Below are 21,967 nucleotides of genomic sequence, written 5' to 3'. Positions count from 1 at the left end.
TACTTCATTAATTAAAATTCTAAGAATATACATTTATGGTGCATTAATTAAATAGTGTAAACACCTAACACAGAAAGGACATTAGGCCTGCTGTTGATGCTATGAAGCTGGCATGTCTTTAACATGCAGCAAGTTTATCCTTCTTTAGGACGAGTGGCATCTTGTGTTCTAGCCAGGTGAAGTATAAAGAAAGTTTAAGATTGATTTTTACTTCCGAAATTCAAGGTATTTTATTCTGATACAATTAATACAGCCCCCCTGTATTTAAGTATACACCCCACATTTCCAGCGCTCTCTGTGGCTGATCTCCAGTCAGGCCTTACACACCTTCCTTCCCTGGGCATGCCCTCTTCTTTTCTTTCCTCCCTGAGGTCTTTGCTGGCCCGCCTTCCCTGGCTATTCTATTTACCCCAGCCCATACTTTGTCCTCCTTTTCCTAAACCAGAGTCCGGGCTACTGCCTTACCCTGTGCGGTTGTATTTTTCAAATCTCTCTTCCTACATGGATTGCAGCCTCTTTGAGGGAACGAAGCTGCTCTTAGCACCTCACACATGCATAGTAAGTAGAGGCCCAGTGTGTTGACTGAAGTAGCCAGACCAAGGCACATTTTAGTTCTCTGGCTTTAAGTATGTGGCAGTTCAGGCTCTCGTGGATGCCACTCCTGTGCATACAGAGAGAGCTATCACTGGCTAAACACTTTCATTTCTTTTTTTCTCCCTAGCCCTTATGCTTTAAAAACATAGATGAAAATACTCGGCTCACCTGTAGAAAAATGTTCTTTTGCAGTGAGGAGGGGGAAGGGAATACAAGAGAAAGCTGGTGTTGGGTAAATGTCAGGTCATGCCAGTGGCTTACACCAGGTGCTCAAAGTGTTGTATCGAAGAGAAGAAGGAAGTAAAGGTGGGTATTGTTTCCAGTTCTAAAATGGCATTTCTAAATAGGAAAAAAAAAAAAAAAAAGGCAAAAAAGCCCTGAGTTTGATAGGAAGTAACATCTTACCCTCATGTGATAAAACACATTGGAGGGTTTAAGAGCCTTGCGCCTGATTCAGAAACTTGCTTCCTGTGTGATACTGGGCAATCCATACTTTTCTGAGATGGATTTTTCTTATCTATAAAATGAAGATAACAAGGGGCGCCTGAGTGGCTCAGTCGGTTAAGCGTCTGCCTTCAGCTCAGGTCATGATCCCAGGGCCCTTGGGATCGAGCCCCGCATTGGGCTCCCTGCTCAGCGGAGAGCCTGCTTCTCCCTCTCCCTCTGCCTGCCACTCTATCTGTGCTCTCTCTCTCTCTGTCAAATAAATAAAATCTTAAAAAAAAAAAATGAAGTTAACAAATAATGTATATAGATGCTTAATAGATGATCCTAGTTATAATTTTTTTAATGTGAACAAAACCTATGTAATACTAAAAGGAACCTCCTGGACCAAATATTGTATTATGCAACCTGAGTATTCATAAAATATCATTACCACAAAATTCTACATTGTTGTTTTTAAAATGTTAACTTTGAAATTTCCATCTGAGAGTATATTCTACCTATAAAATTAAGGTTTTTCTAGGGATACTTGTCACCTAATTTCAAAAGAGTTTTACTTTATTTCAAGAATGATTAAACGTAGGGAAAAATATTCTTTAAAAATTCATTAGCCTCTCCTGCTTTTCCATGCAAAATGAAAATTCTATATTTATTATATAATTCCTCTGCAAACAGCTCAAACATTTTTCCTTTCACACAGTGACACACAGTAGGAGGAATTAAATGGGAATAAAGTTAAAAGAAGACAAAATATTTTTCAAATTTTCTACTTCAGGCATTTACTTCTTTTATTAGAACGCTTTAATGTGGATCAGATACTTACGCCCTCTACTTAAAACACACACAGGCACACATTCCCTTAAGAGTGCAATGAAGGCAGAACTCAGAATAAATATCCCAGTTTTATATTTATATTCCTGAGAAATGGAAAAATCATCTCTCTTAATGTAGGAAGCACTCAAGTCCTGAGAGCAAGCCACCTCAACATTGTTCCTTCTTGTTTTGTGCTCCTAAATTAAAATGCATGTTTTAATTGCTGCAACTGTAATTTGCTCAGAAATGGTATAATTATGAGGCATGATGAAGAGAGAATGTGCATCATCCTTTTATTATCTTTCTTCCATTTTTGTTTTAACCTTTTGTCTCAGCCTTGGCTAGAGTCTAAAGAGACAGACAAGTACAGTTACTGCTAGCTGAAGAAATGCACCTAACCGCTGCTTTATCATTTCTAGTAAACAGTACCTTAGAGTTTCACGGCTCCAAATGGGTTATGATGTGGAATAAACATTGAGAACAGTGAAGTTAAGATGGCTTGAAAATTGGGGAATTTTTCTCTGAGCAAGTGGTTGAGGAAATTGTATTAGTTCTCATAGATTAACTAGGGTTTTCCCCAACATTTTATTGTAAGAATTTGAAACCTGCAGAAAGGGTGAAAGAATCTTAATGGTGAACACCAGGACACCTACCACGCAGCTTCTACCGTTAACTTTTCCTAAATGTGCTCTATCCCATAGGTTTTTAAAGGACTTGCCTTTTCCCTTTTAGGAGTCCTTAATCAGACCCAAGAGAGAATTCGTACTTTCCTTACCTGGAGAAAAGCTGTCATTCCAACCTTAGGCCACAAGATAGAATAATGACATCTGACTCTGTTCTTATAAGTTATTGAAAATAAGGAATATGGTCCCCTTCAACCTGAGCAGTGTGACAGTTGTAAAAGAACTCAGGACATTGTGTGCCATTTTATTTTGTTGTGGTGTGTCGAGCTTATTGCTGTGCTTGTGGATTTTCTCTTCAAGACTTGCTTTCTTAAGTCCCAACAAGTGATTATTTTCTCTTCCTCAGAAACGGCCATCTTTTAAGCAAATCATTTCAATTCTGGAGTCCATGTCAAACGACACTAACCTTCCCGACCAGTGTAACTCATTCCTGCACAACAAGGCAGAGTGGAGGTAAGTAAGCCTTGTACCAAGTCATGACCTCTCGCTTTGAAAGACCATGACCAGCTTCACTGAAGAAGAGCACCAGTGAACTTGAGGACAGTCCTGACTTCTAAGCATAACTTAGAGTTTTGTTTGTTGTTTATGTTAAATTTTTTTGGACATCTAATAAGTCCTCCTTTTCATATGTAAACAAAAAAGCAATCCTCTAAGCTTGTTGCCTTATCATATATCTAAGTATTTGGAAAGAATATTGAAATCACATCTTCTGAGACAAAAGATAGTTACCAGACATTTCTCTGTATTACACACTGTGTTAGGAAGCCTTGGCATCTGTCCAGTGAGAAATAAAAATACTGTTTGCCTAGGGATTTGCAGAGTACTGTATCTGTTGATGGAGGGGGTAGGGAGACTATAAAAACACTTAAAAGAAAACTTTTGATGTTATAAATCCTATTAAATTTTGTCAAGTGTAAAACAAACTTAGTAATGAGAGAATTGTATTGTGTGAGTGGAAGAAGCAAGCCTGGGATGAGACAGTTGAGCCGGGTCACGTGCTGCAGGAATATAAATAGCATGTTTGGGAGCTGACATTATTCCTCCCTGACGCAGCAGAGATTTAAGTAACTTATCTCCGCTTCTGAGAGCCTCCGTGGTAATGCGACGCCTTACGCCACCTGCTGATGCCCAGGGAATACTGCATGTACTCTGAAAACGATGGCGTTGTTTACTCCTGTGATTAGACATTTCCTTGGGCTTTCTGTTTGATTGTGTTTTACAATAACCTTATTTATTTTTATTCCTTTGAACTCTATCCAGGGCCAGTGAGTTAAATGGATTTTTATTTAGGGAAACAAAAGTCATACTGTCTGCTTGAGTGTAGGTATGACGGGTTTTGTTCTGGACTTAAATAATTAACAAAACAAGTAATAATGCTGCCTACAAGAACAGTGGAAATCTAATCAGATGACCCCGCTTTTAAATCCACGTAGGGGATTACTCTAGTACAAAGGCCAATGCTTCACAAGACTCATGAGACCCTTTGTGCTTTGACCTCAGCAGTCTTACCTCAGGAGCATAGTTCTGCCTCTTAATTTCTGGCTTCTGGTCCCTCAACAGATGCGTATTTCTTCCTCATGCAGAGTCCTTGCAAATGCAGTTTCTTCTGTATAAAATTCATCCCTTTCAGCGGCGTACCACCCCTGACACCCACATCCAGCTTGGCTCCTATTCATCATTCAGAGAGCAACTGAAATAACATGTCTTTAGGGAAATGTTTCTGACCCTAGATAGATGAGGTTCCACTTTATGTGCCCCGAGAGCACCTCCTTCATAGCCACGACTGCTGTTGGAATGCATAAGTAGTTCTGTAGTCTGTTGTTTAATCTGTGTCTCGCTGGCCGAAATGTAAACGGGTCAGATAATTTCTTTTGTTCGTTACTATAACTGCAGCATCTAGAATGTGCCTTGAACACAGCAGTGGGTCCATAAATACTAGAGGAAGGAAACACCACGGTGGTAGTAATATTAAAAGACATTACGGTATTACACAAGGGAATATAAATATGTAAGCTAATTTGCTGACTATGACAAGTGTGCTTCTGACATTCGTTCATTCAGATAGTGCCTGAATCTCTGCCGCGGCAAGGTGCTCCTGTCCTGTGCTGTGGCGGTGAGCAGAAGGGCCCCAGTGCACATGGACTGGGGTGTCTCATGTCAAACTGCTAAATATAAATATACAAGTAACGTTTTAGGACTCTTGATAAGTATGATGACAGAGAAGTACTGGACATGTGAGACTATACAACCATGAAATCTAATCTAGTCTGACAAGATAATAAGAGGATTTCCTGGGGAGATGCTGTTTGATCTGTTCTCCAAAAGATCAGTGGGATTTTAACATTACTACTGATACCCTTGAGATGTAGTATCTCAGATACTGTATATCAGAATATAGGGAGGGAGTTGGTAAGTTTTCGATATAAAAATGTAAAAGCTCCATATGGCCAAAAGCAATAGCCGTCATGAACTTCCAAGACAAAGGCCATCTGCTCAACAACCATTTCCCCCCATATAATAGCTCAGCACATCTCAAAGTTTTTGGTCTCAGGACTCCATTATACTCTAAAAAATTATTGAGGACTACAAAGAGATTTTGTTTCAGTGAGTTACATCTGTCAATATTTACCACACTCAAAATGAGAATGGAGAAAAAAATGTAAATATGTAGTTATTGATTCATTTAAGAAACAATAAATCCTGCCTCTACATTCAGCCTGTGGCTTTGCCACCTCTCATGAAGTCTCTGGAAACAGTCTGTACGCTCGTGAGAGAATGAGAGTAGAAAAGGCAAATCATGTCTTAATGTTATTCTGAAAACAGTTTAACCTCTTGAATCGTTTGAAAACCTCTCATGGGTCCCCAGATCACACTTTGAAAACCACTGTAGTAGACAGAGTTACTGTCTAAAATAATACTTTAATTATAGTCCCATTCTAAAGGCATTTCACAAAAGGGGAAATCAAATGGCCAATAAATATATGAAAAATAGTTAACCTCACTTACCAATCAGGTAACTATAAGGGAACATAATTCATTTACCAGATTGGCAAAGTTTTACATTATGAAAATATCCAGCATTATAAACTTTCTAGTATGTTGCTGGTGAAAATACTACCTTTCAGACCCCTCCACCACTACCATTTTATCTCTAAGAAAATAAATGGAAAGGTTGTGCAAGAATGTATGGACACCTGCTTATTAGCACAGCGTCGTTTAGAATTGCAAACTAGAATGGCATAAAGTACAATAAAAAGATTTTGGGGTTTTTGTGGTTTTTATGGTTTTAAAAACTGATAATATCTCCATATACAGAATAGATGGAGCCATTCATGATATAACAGATCTGACAGATGATTTAAAAATAGAGGCACTAGGGTCCAGTATGACTGGAATGATTCCGGTTTTTTGTAAAATAGACATATTTATGTGTATATGCTGTGTGCACAGAGAGAAAAGTATCAAAAGGCCAGTATTACCATTGGATAATGAAATTATGAGAGAGTGGTTTCTCTTTGGAGATCTTTATGTCCTGCAAACCTGGATAGTTGAATACATTTTTTAAATGCTTCACAATGAAAAGATGAGGAAAATAACATTGGTAGTACATTAATGTATTTTAGTAAAAAGCAAGCAGTTGCCTAGCTGGCTTCTTCCTTGGCTGTCCTTCAGGAGCTAATTAATCCTCAGGGCTGGTGAGAGAATACCTATCTTTACCTGAACCACTAAACTAGTCTGAGAAGTCGTAGAGCTGTTTTAACTGAACTTGGCAACTGGTTAAAAACATAGGGGGTAGTAATGATGTTAATTAGAGTCACAATACACACAGCTGTCATTCATTATATTCTTACCAGACGCTTGTACTTTACCTGGATCATCTTGTTTTAATCCACATGGCCATCCTAACTTCTTTCACAGATGTAAAATCTGAGGCCTGGACAGGTTGGGTCACCTGTCCCAGATCACACCATGTAAGACAGAGCCAGTGCTAGAACCCACGTGGTCTGGTCCCACAGGCCTGCCGGGGCACACAGTCTATGCGGTGCTGTTCCTGGACCCCCATGGCCGGTGCCAAGCCTTCCACTCATCTAGCACGCGGAGTTCACTTGACTCGATTCCTTTGCGCAAAGAGAAATACTACAGAGCATGATTACTTTAGGTTATGATTAAGACAAAACAACTATCTTACTCTATGCCACATACTAGAAAGAATTAAATGCTTTGTCAGATCATCTGGATATTTCTAAGAACAACACATTCAGACTGTTCCCTTTTGTCTGGTGTCTGAAACCACGTGACTAGGGTCAAAAGCATGTGTAGGAAATCTGGTGTTTCTGGCAAACGCTTGTTTTCTGGTAGAGCTTCCTTACACATAGACCCGATGAAACATCCTGTTTTAGAGAATTAGATGGTTCTTAAAATTGTTTTTAAAATTAGGTTATTAACAACCACATAAACTATGTTTTTTCCTTTGACCTATTAGATGATAGGAAAGAAATCTGTCAGGCATTTCCTTGTTCATCATATCTTTAGCTTGTCTCTCCTTTTATTGACTTATTAGCAATAATAGCAGTGAGTATTAAGAACAGGAAATGTGTCACCCTCTTGGTCATGTTTGCAATTTTCATTGCCCCATGTGACTGTCTCCAGACCCGTGGTAATCCGCACTGAGCAAGCTTTGTGGTGCTCGGATGGCGTGTTCGGAGTTGGGCCTCTTGGCAGAATACTTTGCTGGTTGTAGTCCTCCTTGGTGATCAGAATACTCTCGCTGTGGCATGCCTTGTTAAAAACAAAAAACAGATCAAAAAATGTAACCTTTGCAATTTGGATATTAGCACCAATCATTTAATATATAACATTACTATACATACTACCTATTTATCGTCATGTATAATATGGCTGTTTTTACAAATTGACCTTAAAAAGAGAACTCCAGTTCACTCTGTTTTTGGCATATGGAGAATTGATACTAGGGGAAGTCAACCTTAGTTAGATTTGGGTTAAGAAAAAAACCGTAATTTTCATCAACTAAAACACTTTTATTTATCGAACAGGAAGGTGATACAGGCACATCAACAGATGCTTGTGATGCAAAACAGTGCATGGGCAACACAGGGAACAGCGAGGGGGCAGCTGTCCTGATGCCCCCCTGGGGTCTGCGTTGCATCCGACACTCCCTGCAGACCCGGGGCGCCTGGGGGAGCAGAGCTGGAAGTGCTGAGCCTGAGGAGATGGGTTGAGGAAGCACATTTTACTCAGTGTTTGGTTCCCTGTGTCGCAGCTTTCAGCTTACTTAACTGTTGATCTGTTTTCCAGAAGGGCTCAAAATCACAGTCGGCTCCCAGAGCTGAAACTTGGCTTAAATTACGAGGGAACTCGGATGTGCTGGCCGTGTACCCCGACCAAACAGTCTGGGCGCGCTCCGTCCCTCTGGCAGGGTGCCGCTGGCGGGGCTGAAGCACTGAGCACACCGCAGCCGCAGCCCCAGGCCCCGGCCGTCCGCCACGGAGCGTGCTGCCTTCTCCCATCACCCGCTGACCCCCTCCGTTTCCCAGGGTGGCTCGTCCGTCCTTCCTTCGTCACAGAAGTTTCACCTAAGGTTTCCCACAGTGGTTTTTCCCCCTCAGTCCTCCATTTGGAAAATAAACGCAAACTCACCTCTGAAGGGGCATAATACTCTTGTCAGAAATACCCAGAAATATACAATCTGGATTTTATGACAGTCATGATTCTGAAAGATTGCTGACTTAGTGCCTTTCTTTAGGGTATGTAGTATGACTCTATCGTTCTATCATTTTCAAATGGCACCAGGAAAAGGGCTGGAGCGCTGACAGCAGATGCTTTTACACTCACTTGCTACCTCCCTGGCGCCAAGGGGTACCTTTCAGACAGCCAGGGAAGCAAAGTGCCGGGCCGAGATCCAGACCCCCCTCAGTAGCTGCTCCCTGTCTTGGATGTTGCCAGTTAATGCCCACAGCATTTTTATTTTCATTTAGTTCTCATCCACGAGGGCATTGGAATGAGATGGCCGTGTATTCTAATTGTCCCTGGAGCTAAGAGGCAGATTTGGGTTACGTAGGTCTGGGGCAGTACCTTCCATAGTCAGGGTCCCAGCCAGCCTCATGCCTTGGGTACAGCAGGTGTGGCTCAGTGGCACCCGGAAGCAGCACGGAGTTAACCTCCAGCCATCAGCTGCTTCCAGGCCTTTCAGAAACCCAAGGGAAGGCACTTCCAGCTCTCAGAGCGTAACTGAGACTTACACACTGTGACAGCCTTGAAGGAAGACAGCTTGTGTTGAGCGATGTCAACAGTTCATTTTCTACAAAGGACGGGTTCCTAGAACTGGACAAATTCCAAGGGGTGAGCTTGGTTGGCCTATTGAGACTAAGGAGGGAACTTCCAAAAAAATGATTAGACTTTGAAAAGAATCTTAGAGTTCATCTGGCCCACACTTGCCTGATTATAAAAGTCACCTGGGTCTTTTATTAAATAATGGAAATTCCTAGGCCCCACCCAGCCCTACTGAATCATGAGCCCTAAAGAAGGGTCCTGGGAATCTGTGTTTTGTTGTATATTTGTTAACAAGCTGCCCAGGTAGTTATTAGGATCAGGCAAGGGGGGAACCCTGATGTAAGATAATCATCACCCCCTAGAGCTGAGGAAACTGGGTCAGTTAATCAGTTGACTGAGGCACCCAGCTAGGGAATAAGCGAACGTGAGTTTACTGGTGATGTGGTGTGGATCACCTAACCTGAATATCATTTTCCCCATCTGTATGGGATTAGTACCTGTTTCTGGGGGCTGTTACAGGAATAAGATGAGATACTGTGTAATAGTGCTTTCTGAACTGTAAAGGGCTACCTGAAGGTCAGCATTCCCTAACTAGCTAACCCAGGATGCAGCTCCGTAGCTCAGGCTCTACCCCAGGGGGTCTTCAGTGCTTTGTTAAAGAGGTGATTTTATTTATTTATTTATTTTTTATTTTTTAAAGATTTTATTTATTTATTTGAGACAGAATGAGAGAGAGCACATGAGAGGGGGGAGGGTCAGAGGCAGAAGCAGGCTCCCTGCCGAGCAGGGAGCCCGATGCGGGACTCGATCCAGGGACTCCAGGATCATGACCTGAGCCGAAGGCAGTCGCTTAACCAACTGAGCCACCCAGGCGCCCCTAAAGAGGTGATTTTAAAGAAGTGTTTTGAACTTCTTTTCCCAAACTAGAAACTACCTGTTGATTTTGCAGGATATGACAGATTTTCTTCTTTGATAGTTGACTGTTTGGTTTAGAAGCACGTTTTCCCAACCTCACGGGTAAAAGGGATCAGATTGACGGTTACCAGAGGTTGGGGGGGAGGGCACATAGGAGGAAGGTGGTCAAAAGGCATAAACTTCTAGTTACAAGATACATAAGTCCAAGGAATGTAATGTGTAGCACGATGACTATAGTCTAATGTATTATATATGTGAAAGTTGTTTAGAGAGTCAATCTTAGAATTCTCATCACAAGAAAAAAATTTTTTTTGCTTTCTCTGTATGAGATGATGGATACTAACGAAATTTATAGTGGTCATCATTTCACAGTATGTGTAACTCAGGTTAGTATGCTGTACACCTTAAACTTCCACAGTGATGTAGGTCCATTATATCTCAATAAAACTGGTGAAAAATAAAAGCGCAAATGTTAGCCTTTTACAGTGATTAAGCCTTCTGATGAACCACTAAGCGTTTACTAACTCTTGAGCAAAGCTGAGACTTAAACCAGTCATCCCTGTGCAGGTGCGAAATCGAGGCAACTCTCGAGAGGCTGAAGAAACTCGAACGGGACCTCAGCTGTAAAGAGCAAGAACTCAAAGAAAGGGAAAGACGTCTGAGGATGTGGGAGCAAAAGCTGACGGAGCAGTCCAACACCCCGGTGAGTGCTCCCACCAGGGTGGCTCAGCCCCCCACGTAGAAGATGTAGCCGAGCGGGGCAGCATGGCAGCCCCCCCCCCACCACCACCTCACTTGCTGCCTTCTGCCTGCACGGGAACGGGGCTGCGTTGACACTCAAGTAACACGCAGATCTAATTTCAATTAACAAAATGCCAGAAATTTAAAAGAAAAGCTTAGCCTATTTCTGGCTCTTTCTCTAAGAACTGTTATTATCAGTGTGTTTGTATATTAGAATTACAAAAATAAAATGCAGTGTATTTTCATACCATCTGTTAGATCCCCAGAACATGTGCCTAAAGGCTGATTAACTCCATGGAGTCCATCAGTAATTAATAAGCGTAATGCCGCGGCAGCTAGCTGTCCAAGAGTCTTGATGTGGCAGAACTTAACCAAGTTTTCCTCCTAAAAGAAAGCAAACTTAGTGACATATAAATGACAAGCATTAATATTCCTCGCTCGATTTAGTGTTATAATCATTGCAGCAAGAGATTGGAAAAAGACTTCCCTTGGGACAAGCCTCCAGTATTTACTACACTTAGGAAATACCTTGGTTTTCTTCCAAGTCTTCTATTTAGAGGAAAATAAAAATTCTTTTTAAGGATTTCACTAGTTACATATTTAGCTTGTGCCTATATCTTGCCATGATATATTAAAGTCTAATCAAATTTTAGGATTCTTCCCTATTTTGAATGATTTATCATTTCAGGAATTAAGTTTATCATTGGCTTTTCCAGGGTTCTTAATGGGTAATAAATCACAAGTAACGGTAAAATTAGAGGTAATCTTGTTAGGTATCTTAAATTCATTTTTGATAGTTGCTGTGGCAGTTATATCCAAAAAATACTTAAATGCCCTTCACTTTGTAATCTTCAAAAAGGTTTCCTATTTTCAAAAGCCTTAATCTTCATTAAGCAGCCAGTGCCCAGGTGCAAAGTATTTTCCAGTGTCTAAAGAATAAAAGAGTTTGCCTCCTTTTCCAGTTCATGTGGAGAAGCAACCTGATATCCAGAAAAGGGAAATACAGTGAAGTTAAATGTTTATTATCAGATTTAACTTTTTCCGAAATGACTTTGGCTGTGCAGGGATTTCCAAAGTAAGAACTGAATTGCTATACGTAAGACTACCGTGGGACATTAAAAGGTACCACATTTTATAAGTTCAGTGAATTTAACTTGCCTCCCAAGAAGGAAGTCGAGGGAAGTCTCCTGTTCTGGTTGAATTGGTACCAACCGGCAGACTCAGAAAGCATTACCCTAAGGGTCTGCAAGGAGCACTGCTTCTCCCAGAGCTGAGGAGAGGCAGAAATATGGCTGTCTTCTGAAGGCTGAGAGGTGTTGTTTTTTGTTTTTAAGTACATTGAAATCTTAAGCTATAAAGCACTGCATGGCTTGACTCCTTCTAAATGTAGCATTGTTAAAAAAAAACTTTAAACTACCTGTTACAGTATGCCTTAGAATCTTTCTTTGGTTTATTGGCATTAGTTTTGCTAAGAAATCATGGGCTGCCTTGCACACATTATTGCTATTAGTAACGTTGTGTAATACATAATGAAACCGTAGGAGTGCTCAGTAGGTTATATGCTTGCGTTTTAACTCCAGAAAACTTTCTGTAAAGGACCTGCTCTGAAGGCTACCATCTAACAATGGACAGTATGAAGCATGGTCTCAGATTTTTTTTTTTCTTTCTTTTTTTCTTTTTCTTTTTTCTTTTTTTTTACCTATGAGGGCTAAGTTTTCTTTCTTACAGTACTTGCTTTTAATGTCTCTTCTGCTTAGAGCTGGTATTTCTGAAGGAAAGAAAGTTTGTGCTCAGGCATTTTCTAAGTAGGTATTTTCTTTTATCCTTACATCAGTTTCTAGTTGACTTTAAATGAGGTTTCTGAGAGAAAGATAAAACAAACCTTTTTAAAAGGAAGTAGCTGGAGGCTTAGGCTTTCCATATGTGTGTAGCCTCATCTTAATTATAAAAGTTTAACATTTATGTAACTTCATAAAAGATGGAATTATTGGATTCCTAGGAAGGACACTATTATCTTTCCTGAAATTAAAACATTAGTTGAAGGTATCTGGGAAGATGAATTCTCCATACATAAATATGGACAATGTTTATTTTTTAATTATTGTTGTAGCTTGATGTAAAAATTTTCTTTTCAAAATAAAAACTTATTTGAGAGACAGCTGTTGAGAACTTAACATAATGTGAGGAAGGACCCATGAAATAATAAAATAAATCAGCAACAAAGCACTCCCTAAGAGAATCTAACATTTGAAAACAAATCTGAAAAGCTGGGAAGTTTGACTGCAAGGGAAGTAATATCCTGTTTCCAGTGTTAAAGGATCTAAAGCAATTTTTTTCTTCCATATAACTGGTACTTTTTAGCTGAAGCTTATGAAGTTGTTATTGAGCTAACAACTCTGGAGATCTTTTCCTAACAGAGTAAGATATTTTTTAAAAAAACTTGTGACTCCAGGGGGCGCCTTGTTGGCTGAGTTGGAGGAACATGCGACGCTTGATCTCTTGGCGTCATGAGTTCAAGCCCCACATAGGTTGTAGAGATTACTTTAAAAAAAACAAAAAACAAACAAACCCAAAAACTCCAATTTAAAAATTAGGAAATCGGCCTTAAAATGTATCTTTACACCCAGGATGTAAAGGTCATTCCATATGTTACTTGTATATTGTTTATCATAAATTTACCAATATTTAAGCAATACCAAAAATATAAGCCTCAGTTTGCTTATTCCTCAAAAGAAGCAGGAACACTTTTTAGATCCTGACAATTCTACCTCTGAAATGAATATGATCAATACTTATGGGAATAGGTTAGCTGTTCAAAATAATTACATAAGGTAGAAAATAGATGTCAGTGTGCACAGTGAGAGGGGGAATTCCTAGAAAACAAATTTTGCTAAAAGGACACTTAGAGAATAGAGCACAAGGTAACAGTCTAAATTAATACTAATTCCCTTTCCTCCCAGTTGTCATTTGTATTTACGTACTTGTTTATAAATTAAGTATTAGAGACAGATCTAGAGTTTGTTTACATGTGAATTATGTCATAAGTTGAATAGCATTATATTTGGCTGTAATAAATAATAAATGGAAACCAGTGAATTCTAGACTCATTTTTAGTTTAGTGTCAAATAGTAATCTAGATAAAAAGGAGATTAATGGCCCAGATTTCCATAGAAGGGTATTTACCACTGAACTGTTCTCACGCTTCCTCTAAGCTTTATTCTTTGGTACAACATTTCTTGATTTTTTACTTGAGATTTAATCTCTCCTTATTTTCTTTTTTAATTTCATAGTTAGCTAAATGTTTCTGTGAAAGTGAAATTGGGAAAAATTAAGTGCAATCCTCAAAACTATTTTAAGTGATATGAGGGCTTAAAACTTGCAACTTCCTTCCCATTTGAAATTTGGCCTGCCATGATGCTTTGCAAACTTTTGGTTGTGATCTACTCTGTCATTTATAAATTACGGCAAATACGCTGGAGCCAGACCTGCCATTAAATAAATTCTCACATAATTCCCGACATTCATTTGTTTCACTAATCATTTACCTTCGGTGCAGCACCCACTAATTTTGTGGTATCTGTTTCTTTTATTTAAATTGGTCCTAATTTCTCTTTTTACTTCTGTCCTTTCTTTCCTCATGACAGCTTCTCTTGCCTCTTGCTGCAAGAATGTCTGAGGAGTCTTACTTTGAATCTAAGACAGAGGAGTCAAACAGTGCAGAGATGTCATGTCAGATCACAGCAGCAAGTAACGGGGAGGGCCATGGCATGAACCAGAGTCTGCAGGCCATGATGCTGATGGGCTTTGGGGATGTCTTCTCAATGAACAAAGCAGGAGCTGTGTTGCATTCTGGGATGCAGATAAACATGCAAGCCAAGCAGAATTCTTCCAAAACCACATCTAAGAGAAGGGGGAAGAAGGTCAACATGGCCCTGGGGTTCAGTGATTTTGACTTGTCAGAAGGTGACGATGATGATGATGATGACGGTGAGGAGGAGGATAATGACATGGATAATAATAGTGAATGAAACCAGAAAGCAAAGTAATAAAATTGAAAATGTTTGGAAAAACGAAAGAAACTTGCTATCTCAGTCTGTACAAAAACCAGTAAGGAGGCAGAAAACTAAGCACTGAATCTGTAGGCCAATCACATTTCTATGACGGTCATTTCTTGAATGATTTTACTTTTTTTTTTCTGCTTACAGAAAAATGGGGGGCGGGGGGAATTAAGCCAGAAAGGTATATTTAATGAGTCAGCAAATGTGGTGCCTGATTATAGAAATTTGTGATTCTATTACAATATAGTAGTTTTAACTAATTACATTCTGGCTTTTTTTTTTTTTTTAAACACTTTAACGTTTGTATTTGATTTGATTTCATTTATTTAATTGCTTAAGAAGACTTACATTTTGAAAAAGCACTCTTACCTCCTCTAATTCTTCTTTGACACTGATTTTCCTGTAACACACTACATTTTTTTTCTTATGATAATACACTGCACTGTCAGAAATAATTGATAGTGACTACAAAATCTTACAATAAAAAAACTGAGATGAAAGAAGGCTATAACAAATACTTCTTCCGAAATACCGAAATGCCAAGAATTTTCGATCCTTAATGGCACAGCTACTCACAATAAAATCTGAGAGATGTTCTCAATAGTACATTGGGAGAAGAAATGCTCTAATTTGAAACCATCAGCAGATGTTGTAGGCTTTCATACCAGTGCTAGTCCTGGAAGCTTCTGAACAACACACAGTCATCTAAGGCTTAGTTTATAAAAGGAGAAAGAGATGGTCTTAAAGGGCTACTTGTAGGCTGACACCAAGTGCTGACACAGACCAGCTGTGCACCCCCCCGTGCGGTGTGCATGTGTGTGTTTTCCAGAGGGGCAGGAGCATCCTGGGTTCTAGATATATGTATAAAGGTTTTAAAGAGGGAACTAAAAGATTATGAAAGGAATAGCACAGATAAGTTAAACTTACTGAGACAGAAGTACCAGATGAAGGGTCCTTTTTAGATCAAATCCAGCCTTCCAGAGTTGTCTTTTTTTTTTTTTTCTTTTAACCCTGACTCAGCCATGCCAGTGTTAAACGGAAGTAAATGTAGGTGCTGCTCCGACAACCTAGTTCACCAGAGAAATATTCTCAGAATGTTATCATATTTGTCAAAGCTTGTTTAAACTGTAAAACACTGATAAAAAAACTACAAAACATTTGTAGTCATATATATGTATGCATACACACACACATACACGCACGCGCGCACACACACACAAAGGCAAAGGCACAAAAACTTTTTTTCACTCTGTATTGGGAAGAAGTGCCATTCATTTGACTATTAAACTAAAATACTTCTGGTGGTTCTTTTTATGGGAAATTTAAGAAAGGATATCATCATAGATATTATCTAATACTATTTCCAACTATATTCCATCATAAAAAGCCTCTTGAAATTTGAAACATGACATGCTTCTAATCCCTATTAACAGCTGAAAAATATCACAAAATGATCAGTACGCTGTGCCAGCTTTATTTGGAGAAAAATAACTATTAAAATGTTCTGGGTGTGAAATGTAGAATAATCTATATACTATACACAGTGAGATAGAAGAATCCGGAGTCAAATTAGGATTCAGAACTGCTGTGTAATCTGTTAAAAATTATTTAACCTCTGTGTGTCTGTCTGCTCATTTTTGACATGGGAATAACAACAGGACCCACTTGAAAGGACTGTTGTAAGGATGAAATGAAATATTACATGTAAAGCACTTAACACAGTACCAGGCCCATGGTAAGTGGTCAGTTAATTTTAGCCAGTGAAAAGATACTAAAAAAATAAGTAGTTACAGTAACCTGGAAAACAAAACTATCAATTTCAAGTCATGTTTGTTGAGTAGTAGGAGATGGAAGTTAAAGTGAATAGCTTTCAGGAAAGATATGAGAGAACATTCTTAGAATATAAACTATATAAACAAATTTAATCTGTTGCTCTTTGAAGCCTGTGTACCTGAGGCGTTTGCAGGCCCTGCCTCCACCCACAGACTAAGTAAAAACAGAAGGAATAGGTAGACCTTTCCCCTAGAGGATGGGTTCCCTAGTAGCCAGTGGTACACCTTCTGTCCATGCAAACATACACAGATACGTGCTCACCGCAAGCTAGTCCTGGCGGCACCCAGGCACGAGCACATCCAGGCATCCTGTCTGTGCTCAGCAGAGATGTGCTCCCTCCCTCAGGCTGAGCCCCTCAAGCAGAACATCTGGGAGTGCAGCAGAGGGATGGTTTTCGACTCTCGACTTTGCGGCATGTCCAGGTCACTGTGGTCTAGCAACCTGAAGGAGAGAGCCAAAGAGGAAGCAGTTTAAAAGCCTCCTGCACATCTTTCTGGGTAAAGGTAGTTATTTGTTCCACAGATATTCATTGAGCCCCCTCTCTGTGCCAGGTACTGTTCGAGGGACCAGCTAGAGGGGAATGCTTGCGCTCATGGAGCATCCATGCCAGTGAGCAGAGAGCCTGACAATCAACAAAACAAATGCCCTACGTTATGTAAACGTTTGACAAGAGCATGCTGAGAAGGGGAGCAGGGGAAAGAGGATAACACACACAGGGGAGTGTTGCGGAGTTGACACTGGGCAGAGAAGGCCTCACTGACAGGAATCTCTGGGCTGATATTGGGATCTGTGCACTTTACATAAGAATCTAAACCCTGTCTCTCCTCTGTAAGAATCATCAACAAAATTAGAACATATAAACAGAATGAAACTGATATTTTTCTTCATTTACATAATAAACCTATTGTAATTACACATAAAATTTTGGTGCATTAATAAAAGGAGCCAGTTAGGGCCCAAAGTGAAAGGTAATAGGACTCTCTATACTCAGACCAAGGTTTACCATTAATTAGGTAAGATTTCCCCGATCTCTCAAGCGCTGCCATTTTCCTCACCAGTATTCCAGAGATGGTTGTAGCTCAATACTCTTACCACGAAGAAACCTCAGGGATTTAGGATACAGCAGAATTGAAAGCTTCAGTGACAAGCATGAAATTGTTCTCCACTTGGCATCGTATTTTAATTGCCACACAGCATTATTTTACTCTGTTCCAAATCAGTGTCTTTCTACGGTTTTGAACATCCCTAAAATCTGAATCATATAAACAGAATTTTAAAGGGGTCTCACTCTGTGAAGATTATGTAGAAGACTTTTAGACTCTATTATTAGTTTTATTACTTTTTAAAAGAACTGTTTATTACATAGAATTTCTAAAGATGATGTTAATTGTGCACCTTCTAATTCACTTTTCAGATCAGTTTTTGAAATGGCAAATTATTGATGTTGGATGTATTTCCAGTTATCTTACAAGAATGTACATTTATAAAGAGAATAATTAAAGAAACACTAAGAAATTTAAAGATTCAAAATGATAACAAACTCTGTAGTAATAATTGTCAGAGCCATACAACTGAAAATATAACTACTCTTTTTCATCTTTTTTTCTGTATTCATATAGTCGATCATACAGATCATACACTTTCATCTGGGGCCCCTAATGGTGTTCCCGAGTGCTGGGACAGATTTTGGGTTGTCACAGGGACTGGGCGTGTGTGGAGTGCCCAGCGCCAGGGGCAGCCCCACCCAGTGAAGAACTCCATCCACAATACCAACAGCATTGTCCCTCCCCCCACTGAGAAACTTGCTAAAGCTGGCAGTTTTAGAGTTCTACATCTCATTTCCCACCTAAACAAACTTGCTCAAGTCAAAAGATGCAGTTTCAAAATGACAACTGCTATACAATATGAATTTTATAGGTTGGTGACATTTATCTTAAATCCCCACCTGTAGAAAAATGGGTTCTTTCCCCTGAAGAATGCTGGTGGAAACTTTATAAAATAGCAAAATGATGTATTTGGGGGAGGGGGTCACTCTCCTATTAGACTAATTCCAAAATAAAAAAGAAACCCATCACCGAGGGAGGTTAATTTAAAAGGACTCTCTGTTGTAAAATCACATTTTAATATTCTACATTTCATAACCAAGGGGAAGTAGTTGAAGGCACAGAGCACACTTGTTTTGGACGGTCTGGAAATGTTGAGGGCCGGCGTGCAGCCAGTGATTTTTAACACGCAGCACATTTGTTAGACTTCAGCAACAGCTGAGGTATTCAGAACAGATCCCCATTAAAATCAAGGAATCGGAGGTAAGATGTGGGAGAGAGCCAGAAGGACTTCTCATAGCACTGTGATGTGTACATAACTTTATTTTTCAGAGTGCTCACTGAGCATTTCATAAAAGATCATTTTAAAAGCTACTCTGAGTTAAATATTGATACCCTTTTTGGTTTTTGGTAACACTGGACTCGCTGCGGGCCTGTTACACCGGGCATTGTCTCACCACACCACGTTTATGGTAGAGCATCATTTTTCTATCATCAGGCACCTTTTGCTGCTTTGGAGTCAGACTGCTTTCCTGTTCTGACTTTAAGCATTGCCAGAGAGAAGAATCTGTTCTGTTCTGTTTGGGTTGCGGCCCAGCCTGCAAGTGGTAGCATTTCTGTGATGGAAAGGGAGTGTGTACCAGGGAACCCGAAGGGCTACGCCGTTCCCTCGGGCTGCAACTGAGTTGCATTCTGCGGCCTGGGAGGAGCTTTCGGGCATGTGATTACTGACTTTACAACTAGCGTTTTCAGCAGCTACATTAATTATTTTATATAATGTGCAGAATAGCTTATCTTTTAACGTCAGATACAATACACTGCACATACTGCTTTTGCGCTCTTTTAAAAAATTTTGTACTAAATAATAGGAAATATTTATATTCTTTGAGTGTGCGCTTCGAATACAGGATGGCATTATCACTTTATTTTTTTAACAAAACCTTTTCCTCAACTATTCTATTACAATGTTATTCTGAGCAAATCCTATGCCATATATCTTGTATAATGTTTTATGGAAGATTACATTTCACTCGTGTGTGGTAAGACTACTCATTATCGATTTCGTAGTTGGAATTTGATATTCCAGCACAGAGTCCACAATGTATTCAGAAATCCAAGTTGGTGTCATACATTTCATTTTGATGTGAACTTTTCTTTGCTTTTCTTTGTTTTAAGACTCCATTTTGCAATAAACGTTTTGACAGTAAATCCCTTTGTAATGTGTTGCTGTGTATATTAGATCTTTGTTAGACTGGATTCCCAACATCCTTGGAAGGAATCACTGTCACATGCATGCACATGAATGTGAGCTTTTCTCTCCCGACATCAGTTGGGTATAAATAACGAATTTGCAAAGTGATGGGACAGTCACAAGGTGGATTTTTTTTTTAATCCCCAAAGAACGAAAGGCTTAGAGCTCACCCTACAGCAGATACACTGACATGCTAAGAAGGTACAGAAAGCATAAAGGAAATGGTAAACCACGATGTGGCTGGAGATCATTAACTCTTACCTCGGTCTTGCCAAATTCAAACCGTCTTGAAGCAGTGCCTGGCTCCCGCCTCCCCCTCGCTGATCTCTGCAAGCCTGGGGCAAGAATCCTGCCGGAGGGATTAGCAAGCTGAATCTATGCCTTTCTCTCGGCATCAGAATCTTGCTGAGTCACCCTCAGAAGGCTCGAGAACTCTTCCCCTCTCCTTTGGACCCTAAAACCAAATATGTTGGTTTTGATTAGTTGTCACGTGTACAACTTTTATTCAAGAAATACTTATTTCTCTATTTTGTTTAGCACACCATTTGGGAATTGTATACAAACCAAAACACTACAATCGCCCCACTCCCTGTAGAGGCTAGCCTTAATGCAGGGAAATATTTCTGTAACTCAGTCTATTGTTCCTTGAACTTTTCAAAAAAGTTCCTTGTTTCACATTGGTTTCCGTGATGGGAAAAGGGAATGACACATTTCTGCAGCTGTATTCAGCTGCCTTGTGAAGACATAAGACTTGTCATGTACCTTCTGTGATCAAATTCAGTTTTAGATTTTCTTCAAGTCATTTTCCTTTCTGCATCATTGAAGCAGGTGAGTGCATGTGACGATTCTGACACATGTCAAGTATTTCAGAGGAGGGGAGGGGCAATCCTGAGGGAACTAGGGCACATGGGTACATACAGAAGAGCAGTGATTTATACCCTTGCAGCTTAGCCATAATATTCAAACTCTACACATTCAAATATCCTGTAACTTGCAGGTTTGTTTTGTTTTGTTTTAAACCTGCTTGACTCCCTAGAGATTTTAACCGTTGCCAGCGAGAATTTAAGCATTTTCAGCAAAGCTGTTAAGCATTTCCCCTTTATCCTCCAAACATGCTCACACTGCATCCAGTGCTCCGGTAAGGCAAACATGCCCCCCCTTCCCTCCTCTGCCCCCTACCACTGCCAGTGTTTGGCCTTCTTGCCTCTCCTCACCCAGAATCGCTTCTCTCTTTCTTGCCCTATAGTACCCAGCTCAAACCACCACCATGCCTTCTGTTCCCCCATCTTAGTCTGTGAAACCCTCGCTTTTCCCGTGCTAAACCCAGAGAACTGAGCATTTTAGTTAAATGTACCTTGCAGTTGTATTCATTCAAAAACATGGTTCAACAAAAACTTACCAAGGATTGTATGCCAGGCACTGAGTAGACCAGCGTGAAGGTAGCCTTGAACTCCTCCATCTATAATCCATATCTATTTCACCCCCAATTAAATTAAAAGCTGCTTGAAGGGAGGGGCATACTTTTCCTAGCAGGGATTTAAGCATGTGAGTTCAAAATATTTGCAGGTTAGAAGGATTAACTCACCCACCCTCTGATTTGAGAGTAATATTAAAAGCAACCAACTTCTTTTTTCAACTCATTCACAGAAAAAATCTCTGTAACAAAGGTTGAAAGACACTTTGCCATGTTATCTTATGAGCAATCCAACCATTCTGGCAAGATAAGTTAGTTAAAGCTAATGGCTATGGCAAACTTTAATTCAAGACACAGGACACACCAAGATTTTTCAGATTATGTAGGCATGTCTCATTTAGTCTATGGCCATGGACATATATTGAAACGAGTAGCTCTCTGGCTTTGCAAATGATGCAGGCCAACGTTCTTTTGCAAAGGCACCTTTCGTGTCTACACCTGATAGGTTAGTTGAGTTTCCATTACAGCAAACTCTGCAACCTGGGTTTCTTGGGACAGAGTCCCATCTAACTCGTCTTTCATCCGTGGGTCCTAATACTTGGTTAATGCCAATGAGTCATTTGGTTAAACACTTAGAAATTCTCCTGTAAGCAGCAGCATGTAAGTCATCTGAGTACCAAAGAGTTGCTTTGGAATTTTCTTTAATAATCATGTGATCTTCATGCTGACTGTGAATTCCAAGGGAGGCTCTGGTTTCTGGCAAATGTCAGCAACTCTTGACTGCCAAGCCCCATTGAGGGAGATGTGTGTGTCAAGTACCAAGAGAGGACAGTATCAAGATCTACAGTCCCGCTGCCACAGTTCACCAAGTGCAAGGAATTGTTATA

General features: G+C 39.9%; 1 protein-coding gene across 1 annotated transcript in view; it reads left to right on the top strand.

Annotated features, from left to right (window-relative positions):
• Window positions 1–21,967, top strand: part of MAP3K20 (mitogen-activated protein kinase kinase kinase 20) — a 157,049-nt gene that overhangs the window by 105,023 nt on the left and 30,059 nt on the right. Inside the window, exons 10-11 of the mRNA XM_081815326.1 lie at window positions 2,881–2,987; window positions 10,308–10,443. Of these exons, the coding sequence (XP_081671452.1) occupies window positions 2,881–2,987; window positions 10,308–10,443 (243 nt within the window). The remainder of the gene's footprint in view (window positions 1–2,880; window positions 2,988–10,307; window positions 10,444–21,967) is intronic.

This window comes from Leptonychotes weddellii, chromosome 3 (assembly GCF_054177405.1).
Source record: "Leptonychotes weddellii isolate Sample4059 chromosome 3, ASM5417740v2, whole genome shotgun sequence".
Taxonomy (NCBI): domain Eukaryota; kingdom Metazoa; phylum Chordata; class Mammalia; order Carnivora; family Phocidae; genus Leptonychotes; species Leptonychotes weddellii.
The sequence above is the reverse complement of the archived record's forward strand: the minus strand, read 5'-3'. Positions and strand labels throughout refer to the sequence as shown.